Genomic DNA, 13,387 nt, shown 5'->3' with positions numbered 1-13,387 from the left:
GCTTCCTCCAGAAGGACTTCTCTGACCTAGACTGAACTGGGTGCTCCCTGCTGCACTCCCAAAGAATCCCACAGCTTTCTTACACAGCACTTTCCATTATGGATTGTGAGTGTGTGTGTTCTTTGTCAACACAGACTTTTATTATTCACTGTGGTATTCCTCTACGCCAGACTCAAAATGTGAATGATGCTGTTAAAAGTACGAGATTCATTCATTCATTCATTGAATGTTCACTGAGCTGCCTACTATGTGCCAGGCATGCTTAGGTGCTGGGGATAAAGCAGTGGTCAAACACCAAAGACCCTCATCCAATGGTGATAAAAGCTAAGAAGAGGGCTTCCCTGATGGCGCAATGGTTAAGAGTCTGCCTGCCGATGCAGGGGACACGGGTTCGTGCCTCAGTCCAGGAAGATCCCACATGCCGCGGAGCGGCTAGGCCCGTGAGCCATGGCCGCTGAGCCTGCGCGTCCGGAGCCTGTGCTCCGCGACAGGAGAGGCCACAACAGTTGAGAGGCCCGCGTACCACAAAAAAGATAAATAAATAAAGCTAAGAAGAAAAATGAAGCAGGGTAAAGGGATGGGGATAGACAGTATGGGGTGCAGGCTTGCTATTTAATATAGGGTGGTCTGGGAAGGCCTCTCCATCTCAATGAATGGAACAGGAACCTGAAGAAAGTGAGGGTGTGGCCCATGTGGCTATCTGGGGGAAGAGCATCGCAGAACAAAAGCCCTGAAGCAGGAAGGTGCACAACATGCTCCAGGAAAAGCAAGCACCAATGTTGTTGGAAGGGGAAAGTGGTAAAAGATGAAGTCAGAGCTGAGGGTCAGGGCAAGGGGACGTCTGGGGAGCCAGATCAAGAAGAAACTCTAAGGACTCTGAATTTTACTCCGCTATAGAAGCCATGAGAGGACTTTAAGCAGGAGTGACAGGAGACCAGTTCAGAGGTTCCTGCAACCTTCTAGCTGAGCAGTAATGGTATGTGGACCAGGCTGGCAGCCAAGGAGGTGGTAAAAAGAAAGCATTTAGCTTTGGTCACAGTTTTTTGGAGCCAAAAGGATGTAATGGTAAATTAGATGTAAGGTGACAGAGAAATAGAGGTGCCAAGAATGACCCCAAGGTTTTTAGTCTGAGCAATTAGAAGGACAGAGCTGCTTATTAATCTCTCCTGAGTCTCACTTTCCTCATCTGTGAAGTGGGGATAAAAAGAGCACCTGCTGAGCAGGTTACACAGGATAATTGCAATATCACTATTACTTATACTGGGGTTATCAGGAGCTTCAATAAGCTAGGGTATGTGGAAAGGAGAGCAAAAACCAGAGCTCAGGGTGGACCATGCATCCAGATGGCTCCTGGCAACTGTGGGACTGAATTCAGTTCCTCTGAAAAGCTTAGAACTTCATTTTAAAGGAAGGAAGACAAAAGGCTACCTGGAGTTGCTGGAATGTATGTTCAGACGGGAAGGTGGTTACCACAACAAGCTTGGAGGGTTATTACAAAGTACCCTGTACACAGGCCTCCGATGGAGGGGCCATCTGGGTTTACCAATAATACCTCAGATTGAGGTGGTAAAGCCCCTCACTGTATGTCAGATTTATGTGGCCGGCTTTACAAAATTCATCAGAAAAGCCCACATACCTCACCTTCCACACCGGCTTTGCCAGTCCAAAGGCGCAGTCAAAGGAAAAGTCCCACATCAAGACTGTCCCTCTGATTCTGGGAAACTCCCTCATGGAGATACCGTAGGCTATCTGCCACGAAAAATTGGCCAGTTGGCCCTGGTAACTATTACATAGCACTGCGTGACAATGAAGTTAACTCCAGATTATCCATCCTCACATAGGAAAGGCATGGATAACCCCTCAGAATGGGTAATTACCTCAAACTACATATACAGTTGACCCTCAATAACGCGGGGTTAGGGCGCCAAGTCCCAGCTCAGTGGAAAATCCATGTGGAACTTTATAGGTTGTGCGGGCTATCTGCTGTTCCTCCCTATCTGCGGTTCCGCATGAGCATGGACTCAACCAACAGTGCAGAGCGTAGGACTGAAGTATTTATGGAAAACAATCCACACAAGTGGACCCATGCACTCGTTGTTCAAGGGTCAACTGAACCTGGCTTTGGAATGCATCTTCTGGAAGCTAAACCGCTTACATCTATCTGTGTGGGACATTTTAAGTCATGAACTGGGCTACCCCACAACGAGGTATCAATTTGATCCTCAAAACAACCTCAGCATAGGGGTTACTCCCATTCTGGGAACAAGAAAACCAGCATGTTCTGATTTAAATCCCATCACCTACCCCTTTGCTCCTTCACCTCGCTGTTTCCTGTGCTTTCATTAGCCAGTTATCAAAACTTATTTTCTTTCACAAACCCCCAGCAGGAAAACTGTCCTCTCTCCTGGCCACTCCCTTAGATCACTCTGGACCAGCCAGGGAGGTTTGTGAGCCCTCTGGAGGCCCCAACACCCTCATTACCCCCTTTTAGGTTGTCTGGGATTTTGCAAACAGGGGCACTCCCATCTGCCAAGCTCTGCATGTTAAAGAGGTTTTTGTGGTTTCAGGTCCACTGCTCCGCCTCCTCTCTCTGCCCGACTCCCAAAGAGAGGGAAAGAGTGCTGAGTAACAGCTCTAAAATACTTACTCTAGCCTAGGTCCCACTGCAGACAGGGGCTGGGTCAGCCAAGAAAATCCCCCCTCCACTCCGCCCCCCAACTCTGGGAGGTTCAGAGTTCAGGACTGCTGAGACTGCCCCCTACCTGCCAAGGGCCTAGGACCACCTCCAAAGCACCTCTCCCTCCCTAACAGGCACTCATTTCCCAGTTAGGGTAAAACTCAAACTCCCTGCCCAGAACAGGGGGCAGGCAGCTGAAGGTTCCTGGAGAAGGCCTCCTTCCCTTCTCCCCTTCAGAGGGTGTCCTAATTGCGTGCTTTCTTCACAAGAGAAGAAAGTGATCTGAACTACAGGAAAAGAGCTTCAAGCTCTCGTTTACCAAGCCCAACCTAACAGTTATTTGCCAGAGGTGCACAATATAACCAGCTATGGAGTTTAAAACAAACAAAAAACCACCATAATGCCATTATCACCCTTGACAAATAATTCCTTAATATAATCTAAACTGATCAGTTATCCTCAATTGGCACCAAAATTTCTTCTTATAGCCTGTTTGTTCGAATCAGGATTCAAACAAGATCCACACAAGGCATCTGACTAACGTCTCAACTCTTCATCCATAACAGTTCCCTCTTTTAAAAATGTTTATTTTTTTAACTGAACGTGATGTACAATATTATATGTTACAGGTAGATAATACAGTGAGTCATGATTTTTAAAGGTTCTACTCCATTTATAGTTATTATAAAATATTGGCTATATTCCCTGTGTTGTACAATACATCCTTGTAGCTTATTTTATACATAGTAGTTTATACCTCTTAACCCCCTACCCCAATATTGCCCCTCCCTCCTTCCCTCTCTCCCCACTGGTAACCACTAGTTTGTTCTCTATATCTGTGAATCTGTTTCTTTTTGTTATGTTCACTAGTTTGTTGTATTTTTTTGAACGCCACTTATTTATTGACAAGATAATCTGTCTTGTAGAATTTCTCACATTCAAAAATTGGATAACTGCTACCTCGTGGTCAATCAATGCGTTCCTCTAACCTCACAGACCTATGGTTCTATTAGGTGTGGGTTCAATTTTTATTTGGTGGAGGCAATTTTTATAGACAGGCACTGTGTACTTTCTATTACCACATTCATTGCAAGGCACTTAATGCCTGGTTGCTACACAGGTTGCTCTGCTATGAACCCCCAAGCAATTGGCTCAGGTTCCTTAAGCCAGAAGAGTATCTCCAGCACTCACAGAACCTGGATTCAAAACTGGAGTTCTTAACCACTATGGCAGATACGAATATACACATTTAAAAAGCTTTGCTTTGTAAAAATTGTGAATTACTGTTGTACACCTGAAACTTACATAGTAATAATAATAATAAAAGGCTCTGCTTTGGTTTCTTTTGTGGGGAAGGGGTTTATCGGAGAAACAGTGTTTTTGATAGTAAAAAAATTTTGAAGACATATTCCAATTCCCTCATTTTACAGATGAAGAAACACAGGTACAGAGAAAGTATGGGGGTTGCTAGTGTCCACAATGCTGGACACAAGCAGAATTACAAGTGAAATGAACACTACTAACAGTGGTGATCATTTATTATAGCTAGCACTTATTAGATGCTCTGTACCTGGCATTAAGCTAAAGGTTATGCTAAACATCTTGATTTTCACGACCCTATGAAATAGTTACTACCATTACTCCCATTTTGAGGATGAAGGAACAATGGTTTAGAGAGGCTGGGTAATTTGCCCAAGATTGCACACCAAGTTAGAAGCAAAGCTGGGACTCAAAATTACAGACTGTAATTCCACCCAGTCCACTTCTAGTGGTGAGGAAGGAAGGAGCCAGGGTCTGAAGTAGCTCTGACACCGTGAGGTCCTCATGCAACGAAGACTGACTGATCCACATGGATGCCCCACAGAGTACAACCAGTTGTGGGGTTGGTGGGGGAGGGAAGATGGGAAAGGGCCCAAACCCAGGAAGAAAACTGAGACTGGGAGTGGAGGTTTATTTGGGGCCAGTTCAGTGTGGTGGCAGATTCCTGGGGTTGCCATGGGTTAGCTGGGATTATAATCCTTTTTTATTTTGTGTCACCAGTTAGCTGCACTTCAAAGAGACACAGAAAAAAATGATGCCCAGAATATAAATATTCAAGTCTCAGGCCCTGCCCCCGACTTTCCTCTAAAGAGAAATGAAGAAAAAGATCACAGTACTGGTGTTTTCTTACTACACAAAGTTAGAAGTGTCAGACAATCAACCCACTGATTCCCTGCTAGGGTTGCTGGAAGCTTGTGGGGATGATATGCTCTCAAGTCTCTACCTACTACATGTACACCAGCCACAGCAAATTTTTAGTTCAGTTAGGCTCGCCTTTCCCCACAGCCCTGAGAGCACATGAACACTCCGCCAAAAAGTAATCTTTACGAAAGGCAAATAAATTAAAACTTATTTTTAAAACATTCATCATAACACATTCCAAAGAAAAAACAGCCAATTACTTGGGTCATCAACCTTCAAGATTATCCATACCATGCCCTTCATGTCTGTGGATAAGCAAAAGCCCACTTTTAAGGAGACATATCCCATATGTTTCAGGGAGTACTAATACAATACCAGAAAAGGAAAGTACAACACTCTCCAACCCCCTCATTTTACAGGTGGAGAAAACGGAGACCCAGAAAAAGTCCCAGAAAATCCCACAGTTTCAGTCTCCCAGACATGGTACAACAGAAAACACATGCCAGACACCAAGCTAAATACTTCACACATATCATCACAGTGAATGCTCACAATGGCCCCATGAGGCAGATAAATAATTTAATTTCTAGAATACAAATGGAGAGGCTGAGGCACAGAATGGTTAAGTATCCTGCAGGAGGCACAGCTAAGCAAGTGGTTGAGCTGGCATTTGAACCCAGGCAGTTTTGATCCCAGAACCTTTGCTATGTATCACATCTTTTTTAAAATAAAAAAAATTTTTTTTTTTTATTTTTGGCTGTGTTGGGTCTTCCTTTCTGTGCGAGGGCTTTCTCCAGTTGCGGAGAGCGGAGGCCACTCTTCATCGCGGTGCGCGGGCCTCTCACTGACACGGCCTCTCCCGTTGTGGAGCACAGGCTCCAGACGCGCAGGCTCAGTAGTTGTGGCTCACGGGCTTAGTTGCTCCGTGGCATGTGGGATCTTCCCAGACCAGGGATCGAACCCGTGTCCCCTGCACTGGCAGGCAGATTCTTAACCACTGCGCCACCAAGGAAGCCCTCACTTCTTTAACTAAGACATCTTGCCTCTCTCATACTTAAAGAGTTGTGGCTAAGATAAGGAAAAAATATTTAATGTTTTCAAAATATTCTAGGGGAAGAAAATACAAAAAACCAAAATGCAAATCCCAAGATTTAAAACTACTAAGACACAGAAGCTTAAACCAGACCAGAGAGCCCCGCAAGAAAGGGGGGATATAGCAAAACATCTTTTATTACTAGTTACTGCATGTGTCCCTTAAAGAACTAAAATACTAGCATCTGAGCCAAAAGGAGAGCTAAAAATAGGCATTTGCAGCAAGCTTTGGAAAGCTTTTGGCTTGCTTATGAGGCACCCAAAACATATGTATCACAGAACACAAAATTTCCCAAGACCACACTGTCTTTCCATTGGTGTCGCATTTAAACTTGTCCAAGCTGTAAATAAAATCAGGGCTGGAAAAGGGCCTTAGTGATCCACGTAAACTTCAAAGAAAGTGCCACCATCTACCCTGACCACAAAATTCTCCCTCAAAAAGCATCCAAGCCCTAACAACTGGCTTAAACAGAAAAGCTACTGAATTCAGAGTTTGTCTGTCAAAGACTATTCTGCAAGTTCAAAACCAATGAGTAGACAAGACACTTTCTTACCTAACAAGAACAGAGTAAATCTACCGGACTCAGAATTTTGCTGTGGGCACTTAAAGCAAGTTGGCTTTTCTAAGAACTCAGAGGTAAAGGCGAGATGCCAGCCAAGCTGTCCTCTTCCAACGATCAATAACCCCAGTGATGCACCCTATCAAGGGCCCCTGGACTCGCACAAAATGCCAGCTCAAGCACCCAATACCACCTGATGTCATGCTGATGTAAAACCCACAAGGTAGGTTCACCATTAGCTAAGCAGCAGCAGCCAGAGTGAGTAGCCCCACTTAAACTTCTGAGGAGTGCTCTCTCCTGGGCATGATTATACCTCCTTGAGTTTAAAGAGGGGGGAAGGACCAAAGAGTGTCTTAAAGTTGCTATTCCTCCCTCTGTGGGTGGATCAGGAGGGATTTGCAAGAAAATGGAGGTTTCAGCACTGCCTTTGCATAAGAGGGTTCTGGAAGGAACGGGGGGAAGGGGAGGAGGGCAAAAGGAAGAGAACACGGTTTGAGGTACTATTAGTAAACGCCAAATGTCCCCTCCTCCAAATGAAGCAACCTTAAAAGAAATAAAAATTACAACATGCCATTTTCAGAATTCGCTGTTCTGGTTCCCCTAGGACTACAAGGGATACTATTCCCTTGAATGTAAAGGCATTAAGCTTCCCTTTCCCCATTTTGATGGTTTAAACCAGTCAGCCTCAACCAGCGCTACAGAAGGGGAGGAGTTTTGAAAAACCAATACGGCTATGACCACAGGCCATCATTCTAGCTCCAAGCGTGTTTTAACACCGAACCACTACAAAAAGACCCTGAACCGAAGAATCCAGCCCCACTGTGCCTATACGCGCCGGCAAAGGGAGCAGGGCGGGCGCGCCCCCTACCAAAGCCGACGATCTATTTTTGGCAAAGGAAGGCCGAGCCGAACCTCCATATTCTGCACCGCCTCTCTCCCCCCAGCGCCACTGACAACGCTCTGCGGGGACTTCCCACCTTCCCCAAGGGGCCGGGTCCAAAAGGACCCAAAGCCGAGAAGGGAGAGGGAGGGCGCGGGGAGCGCCGGTCGGCGGTCACATGCCACTCGCCGCGCGGGGTGGCACCACGTTGTCCCGGCTGCGGAGGAATGCCGGGAAGGAGGAACGCGCACTCACACCCGCGCACACGCACACTCCTGGCCGCGCCGCCCGCCCGCACCCGCCTTCCACCCCGAGCGCCGAGGCGGGCCCCGAACGCCCAGGCCGAGCGGTCGCGAGCAGCCCGCGGGTCGGCGGCGCGGCGCAAGGCGCCCAACTGTCACCCGCCCGCCCTCCCGGCCCTGCCACTCCCTCCCCCGCCGCCACACGCCCCTCGCGTCGCCGCATGCCCCCTTACTTGCCTCACATTTCCCCCTCACTGGATGCCCCGCACGCTCTCCATTCGGCTCCCTCTCAAGACGGAAGGTCCCCAGGATCAGGGAGGGAAAGCACCGAATTCAATGACACGTTGGGTTTCCTCTTCTCCCCATTCTGCCCGTAACCGACCCCTGAACCCATCGCCAATGGCCATTCTACCACCTAATACTATCTACTCGAGAACAAAACTTGTTAACTTTTAAATCCCGAATCTGTGTGGTCGGTATGAACTCATTGCCGGGCGTTTTGCTGCCTATGACATATACTTATTAAACATTTACAACATGGGGACGATCACAACGCTACCAAAACGAGAAGCATGGAGCGGAGTGGTAAGAGGGGGCTTCCCCAGGAAGGTTCAGGCTGGAAACCGACTCTTACACTAACATGCGGTAGGAGGAGAGAGCCCTTTTCACCGAAACCAGCGCCCACCCTCTCCCCGCGAGGTAGGCCCGGACCACGCCGTTGCCCACTAACCGCTGCGGCCCAGGCGGTGGCCGCAGCCTCCCGGAGGCCGGGCCCTCTGGCAGGGGCAGGTTCCTGAGTGTGCTGGGGGACAGGGCACGGCGACCCGAATGAGCCAGGAGATAATAAAAAACAAAAACCCCGAGTCACCACGACCAGTGGCGGACCCCCGGGCCCTGGAGGCCGCTGGGGGAGGGGACGCCTATGTCCCCGGAAGAGGCCCCGGACCCAGGATACCAAACAGAAAGACCCACCTGGAGGAGACTGTCCGTTCACGGTGGCCAGGACCGGCGGCAACGCGTTCTTAGTCCACGGGTTCACCTTGGGCGGAGGGGCCTCCACGAAGTCTCGGCGCCCGGCGCCCGCGGCTCCGGCAGCTCCTCCGCCAGCGGCCGGCTCGCCGCCGCCGCCCTCCTCCCCGTCGCTGACGGCCGGGCCCTCGGCGCCAGGCGGCTGCGGCGGCCGCGGGCTCTCGCGCTCCAGCTGCCCTGTGCCCTCCTTGTGTGGCTTGGCGCAGGGCGGCCGAGGTCTCCGGGCGCCGCCGTCCGGCTCCCCCCCTCCGACGTCGTTCGCCCCGGGCTCGCCCTTGCCCTCGGACGACGGCGGCGGCTTCTTCCTCACCAACCCCCCGTGCTCTTCGGCCTGCAAGAGTGGGGCGCCCCCCGGCAGCAGCGGCTCCACCTGAGTGGCCATCTGCGCGCCCGCCCCCCCGGAGAAGCCGGGCGCGCCCGAGGCTGCCTCCCCCGCCTCGAACTTGGCTCTCCGAGCGCCCGCGCCGCCTTCCTCCGGGGCGCTGGGCCCCAGTCCCGGCGGAGAAGGGTCGGGGTTCACGCTAGGCGCGGCCCCCCTCCGGGTCGGATGCAGCCGCCGTAGATCCAAGGCCCGCTGGCCGGGCGGGGGGGGGGACGAAGGCCCCCCACTATGCGGTCCAGGCCTCCTCGGCGCGCGTCCCCCCCCGCCCGTTCCTCGCAAGGCGTCCCCACCCCGAGCCTGGCAGGCTTCTCGTCCCGTCCCTCCCTCCCCCCCGCCGCCGGGGCGGCCCGGGCTTCCCGGCTCGGGGGCTGCAGCAATATGGACGGACGGGGGAGAGGCGCGGCGAGCCGAGCTGACCACGCGATCCGCGGCAGGCGGCGGGCGGGCGCGCGCCTCGCGACGCAGCGGGCAAGGGGAGGGGAAGGCGCAACGGGGCCGCGCCCGCCGGAGCGGGCAGTGGGCGACGGGAGGGCGAAGGCGGCGGGAGCGCGCGCGCAGGGCCTCGCAGCCCCGCCCATTGCCCCGCCCCTCGCCTCCGATTCCTCGGCGCACCTCGGGGCTGGTGGGTGAGGGGTACTCAGACCTGACGGGGGCGAGCACGTGCCTGATGCAATTCGGGAGCGGGCGGGGGCAGCGAGCCGGGCAGGAGAGAAGGGATGGTAAAGAGGGGGAAGTGTCTTAAAGAGCCAGCGCGTGAGAGCGGTCGCAGGTGGAGCACATGGGAGTGGGCCACGCGGCCGGCCGGGCCTGCTCGCGCCTTTTAGGTTGGCTGCTCCAGATTCCGAGAAAGGAGCCATTAATGTCACCCTCCACTTACAGGATGATGGAGGTGGGTGCTAACGGCTCCCTGGCGTCCCATGGGCCTGCCCCTTGCAGGCCCCGCCTGAGTGACCTTGGGCCAGCCGGCCTCACCTCCGCGGACTGTGCTCGGCTCCTCCCAGGCGGCCCCGGCCGGGACACTGCCCGGAGTTGGTTTCGACGCCCGGCCTGGAAGGCGGGCCCTTAACCCTTGGGGGCATTGGGCGCCTACGAAAATGAACGGGGAATTACCAACAGACCCCAACCAGGCCAAGCTCCGAAACTGAGTATTTATGGGCAGAAAATTTTTTTCTCAAGTGGATTTCATTTACGAGGCTTGCTTGGGGCGGAGACGAAGAAATAAATGCCCGATTGGGACTCTGGAGAGAGATTTTATCCTGACCCTGGTTCTGCCCCTTACCAACTCTGCAGCAGCTGGGCCTCAGTTTCCCTAGTGTAAAATGAAGGAATGGTGTATGACAGGAGTTTCAAATTTTAGTACACATTCAATTAAATAAATATTTACTGTAGGGGTTCTAGGAAACAGGGTTTGGAAATAAACCAGACTTATAAGGACCCTATCCTCATGTAATTTACATTCTAAGGTGGAGAAAGAGACAGTAAAACAACTTAAGTGATAAACAAGTGCTTGTCTCATAGGTTAGCCTAGATCAGCTACTTTGGATGATGAGGGAAAACCTTGAATGCAGATTCCAAAGCATTTGGAATCAGGCATGTCTGGGATTGGACCCAGAAATCTGCATGTCTAGCAAGACCCCTTGGGTGCTTGTGGTCCCACACTTCACTTGGAGAAGTCCTGGCCTCTGGCTGGCTGTGATCCCACCTGCTTAAGACATAACAGCCTAAAGTGTTAGCCATCTCCAAAAGAAGGATTAGAACACCCGTCCTGCTGGATACAGGATAAAGCCTATTAAAAGGCTTCCTGAAACTGCCCCCAAGGGGTGAGGCCAGTTGTAGGGTTGCTGTAACAAGGACTACTGGGGGAGGGGTGGTCCTGGGCACAGCCAGGCAATCTGATGTTTAATCCCAACTCTTCCCTGACATGGCCTCCACACCTTGGCCAGCTTGCAGCACTTCCCTGGGCCCTCCCTTCCCTGGTGGAAAAATGGGGGTAAATTAAGCTTGACTTGCTTCTACCGTCTCAGCTTTTGTGAGGAGTCAAGTGAGACAATGTCAGTCAAAATGCTGTGTATGTTATAGAGACTGAGGCCACTGCTTCAAAAGAGATACCAAGGAAGCTAATGATTAAAGGGATCTTGATGAATTAAAGCAGGATTCTTCATAATTACATTATATATACCCTTAATCAGAAGGTAAATTATTGTACATTGTCACCAGAATGCACTATTTTTTATTTTATTTATTGATAAATATTTCCTGAAGAGGATCCACATTAGAAACTCTCTGAACTTTTTAAAAGGGGACATAATGGTCATTCTTTTCTATATTCCTTTTATTTTTTATTTTATTTATTTTTTGGGCTGCGTTGGGTCTTTGTTGCTGTGCATGGGCTTTCTCTAGTTGCGACGAGCGGGGGCAACTCTTCGTTGCGGTGCGCAGGCTTCTCATTTCGGTGGCTTCTCTTGTTGCGGAGCGCGGGCTTCAGTAGTTGTGGTGCACGGGCTCAGTAGTTGTGGCTCGCGGGCTTAGTTGCTCCACGGCATGTGCGATCTTCCCGGACTAGGGATCAAAACTGTGTCCCCTGCATTGGCAAGCGAATTCTTAACCACTGCGCCACCAGGAAAGTCATTCTATATTCCTATAATTGGAGGTAGAGGGGAGAAGTGCCCCCATACACTTTGTGAGGGGACCAGGGCTCTGTGTGGACAAGTAACTTGTTCATGCTACCCAGTATTCAGTCTGAGCTGAACGAGCACCACCTGGCCCTGTGTGCAGGCTGGAGGGGCACTGAGATCTTCACACCCTGGGCCTGCCGTGCCCCAGAGAGGGGCTCCTAAACACTCATGTGCCATTTTACAGATGGGCGAACTAGGGCCAGAGAATGTAAGAGAAGGTAACCTGCATGAGACCATATCTTAAACTGAGGCTGTTAGAGTGGAAAAATGAATCTTAATGATTACTCAGTCCCCTTGTTTTTCAGGAAACTGAAGTTCAGAGAAGTCAAGTTCCTTAACCAAGGTCACACAGCTAGTCCATGGCAGAGTCAGGTCTCACACCTGAATCTCCTGATCCTAAATCCAGTAGCTTTTTCTACTGGAAATGATGGAATTGCAATTTGAATTCAGTTTTTTAAAAATTAATTAATTAATTGATTGATTTTGGGCTGCATTGGGTCTTTGTTGCTACACGCGGGCTTTCTCTAGTTGCAGTGAGTGGGGGCTACTCTTTGTTGCAATGCGCGGGCTTCTCACTGCAGTGGCTTCTCTTATTGTGGAGCATGGGTTTCAGTAGTTGTGGCACGCAGGTTCAGTAGTTGTGGCTTGCGGGCTCTAGAGCACAGGCTCTGTAGTTGTGGTGCACGGGCTTAGTTGCTCCGCGGCATGTGGGATCTTCCCAGACCAGGGCTCGAACCCGTGTCCCCTGCACTGGCAGGGGGATTCTTAGCCATTGCGCCACCAGGGAAGTCCAGTTCTTGTTTTTTTAATTCCTGACCTGCTGTGGCATTCTATATGCACGTGTTCAGTTCTAAATACTACTAATGACCAAATTGTTCAGAGTAGCTACTTTTATTAAGTAACTACTACATGCTAAGTTCTATGAGAAATACTTGACATACATTATTTCATTTAATCCTCACATTAACCCAATGAGATAGGTATTAATTTTTTCCACAAATATCTGTTGTGTCCCTACTATGTGCCAGGCATTGGAGCTGTTATTATCTTTGTTTACAAATGAAAACAACTGAAGTTCAGAAAAAGAAAGTAAGGTGGGTGCCTAGGGTCCCAGGCAGCAGCTAACTCCCAGGCCTGTACCTCCCATACCACACTGTAAGGCTGCCCCTCTTCCCTCCATTGCCATATCCACAGGTATTTATGAACTCATCAAATATATAGGACTGGGTAACATACTAAAAAAGTTGAATCCTGTCTCTCCAAAAGGTAATTTCTAATTGGGGGGAACCAAGTAATTAAGCAATAGGTGACCTCAAGCCAAAAAAGAAGAAGTTAAACAAGATATGCTTTAGGCAGAAAGCAACACGGATCAGACTAACTTTTTTTTTTTTTTTTTTTTTTTTTTTTAGCCACGCCGCACAGCTTACAGGATCTTGGTTCCCTGACCAGGAATTGAACCCAGGCCCATGGCACTGAAAGCACCAAGCCCTAACCACTGGACCACCAGGGAATTCCCAGGATCAGACCAGCTTGTGCTGTGCCCGTGGCTTCAACACATCCTAGGCTTAAAACTCACAGACAAACAGAGAGAGAAAATCAAACTTAAAAAATAAAAATTATAAAGTGGGTCCAGGGACTTCCCTGGTGGCACAGTGGTTAAGACTCTGCA

General features: G+C 50.2%; 1 protein-coding gene across 5 annotated transcripts in view; it reads right to left on the bottom strand.

Moving 5' to 3' along the window:
• LARP1 (La ribonucleoprotein 1, translational regulator) overlaps window positions 1-13,387 on the bottom strand; it is an 87,292-nt gene that overhangs the window by 45,484 nt on the left and 28,421 nt on the right. For 2 of the 5 annotated variants that reach the window (XM_065873210.1, XM_065873211.1), the window contains exon 1: window positions 8,605-9,043. The exons of 2 other annotated variants lie outside the window; for them this stretch is intronic. In XM_065873210.1, the coding sequence (XP_065729282.1) occupies window positions 8,605-9,043 (439 nt within the window). Of the gene's footprint in view, window positions 1-8,604; window positions 9,044-9,118; window positions 9,470-13,387 lie in introns of those variants that run through there. One more of the 5 variants, XM_065873212.1, reaches the window with a different exon arrangement.

The sequence above is a fragment of the Phocoena phocoena genome, chromosome 3 (genome assembly GCF_963924675.1).
Source record: "Phocoena phocoena chromosome 3, mPhoPho1.1, whole genome shotgun sequence".
NCBI classification, from domain to species: Eukaryota; Metazoa; Chordata; class Mammalia; order Artiodactyla; family Phocoenidae; genus Phocoena; species Phocoena phocoena.
Note: the sequence above shows the minus strand (reverse complement) of the source record. Positions and strands in the feature narration are given on the sequence as shown.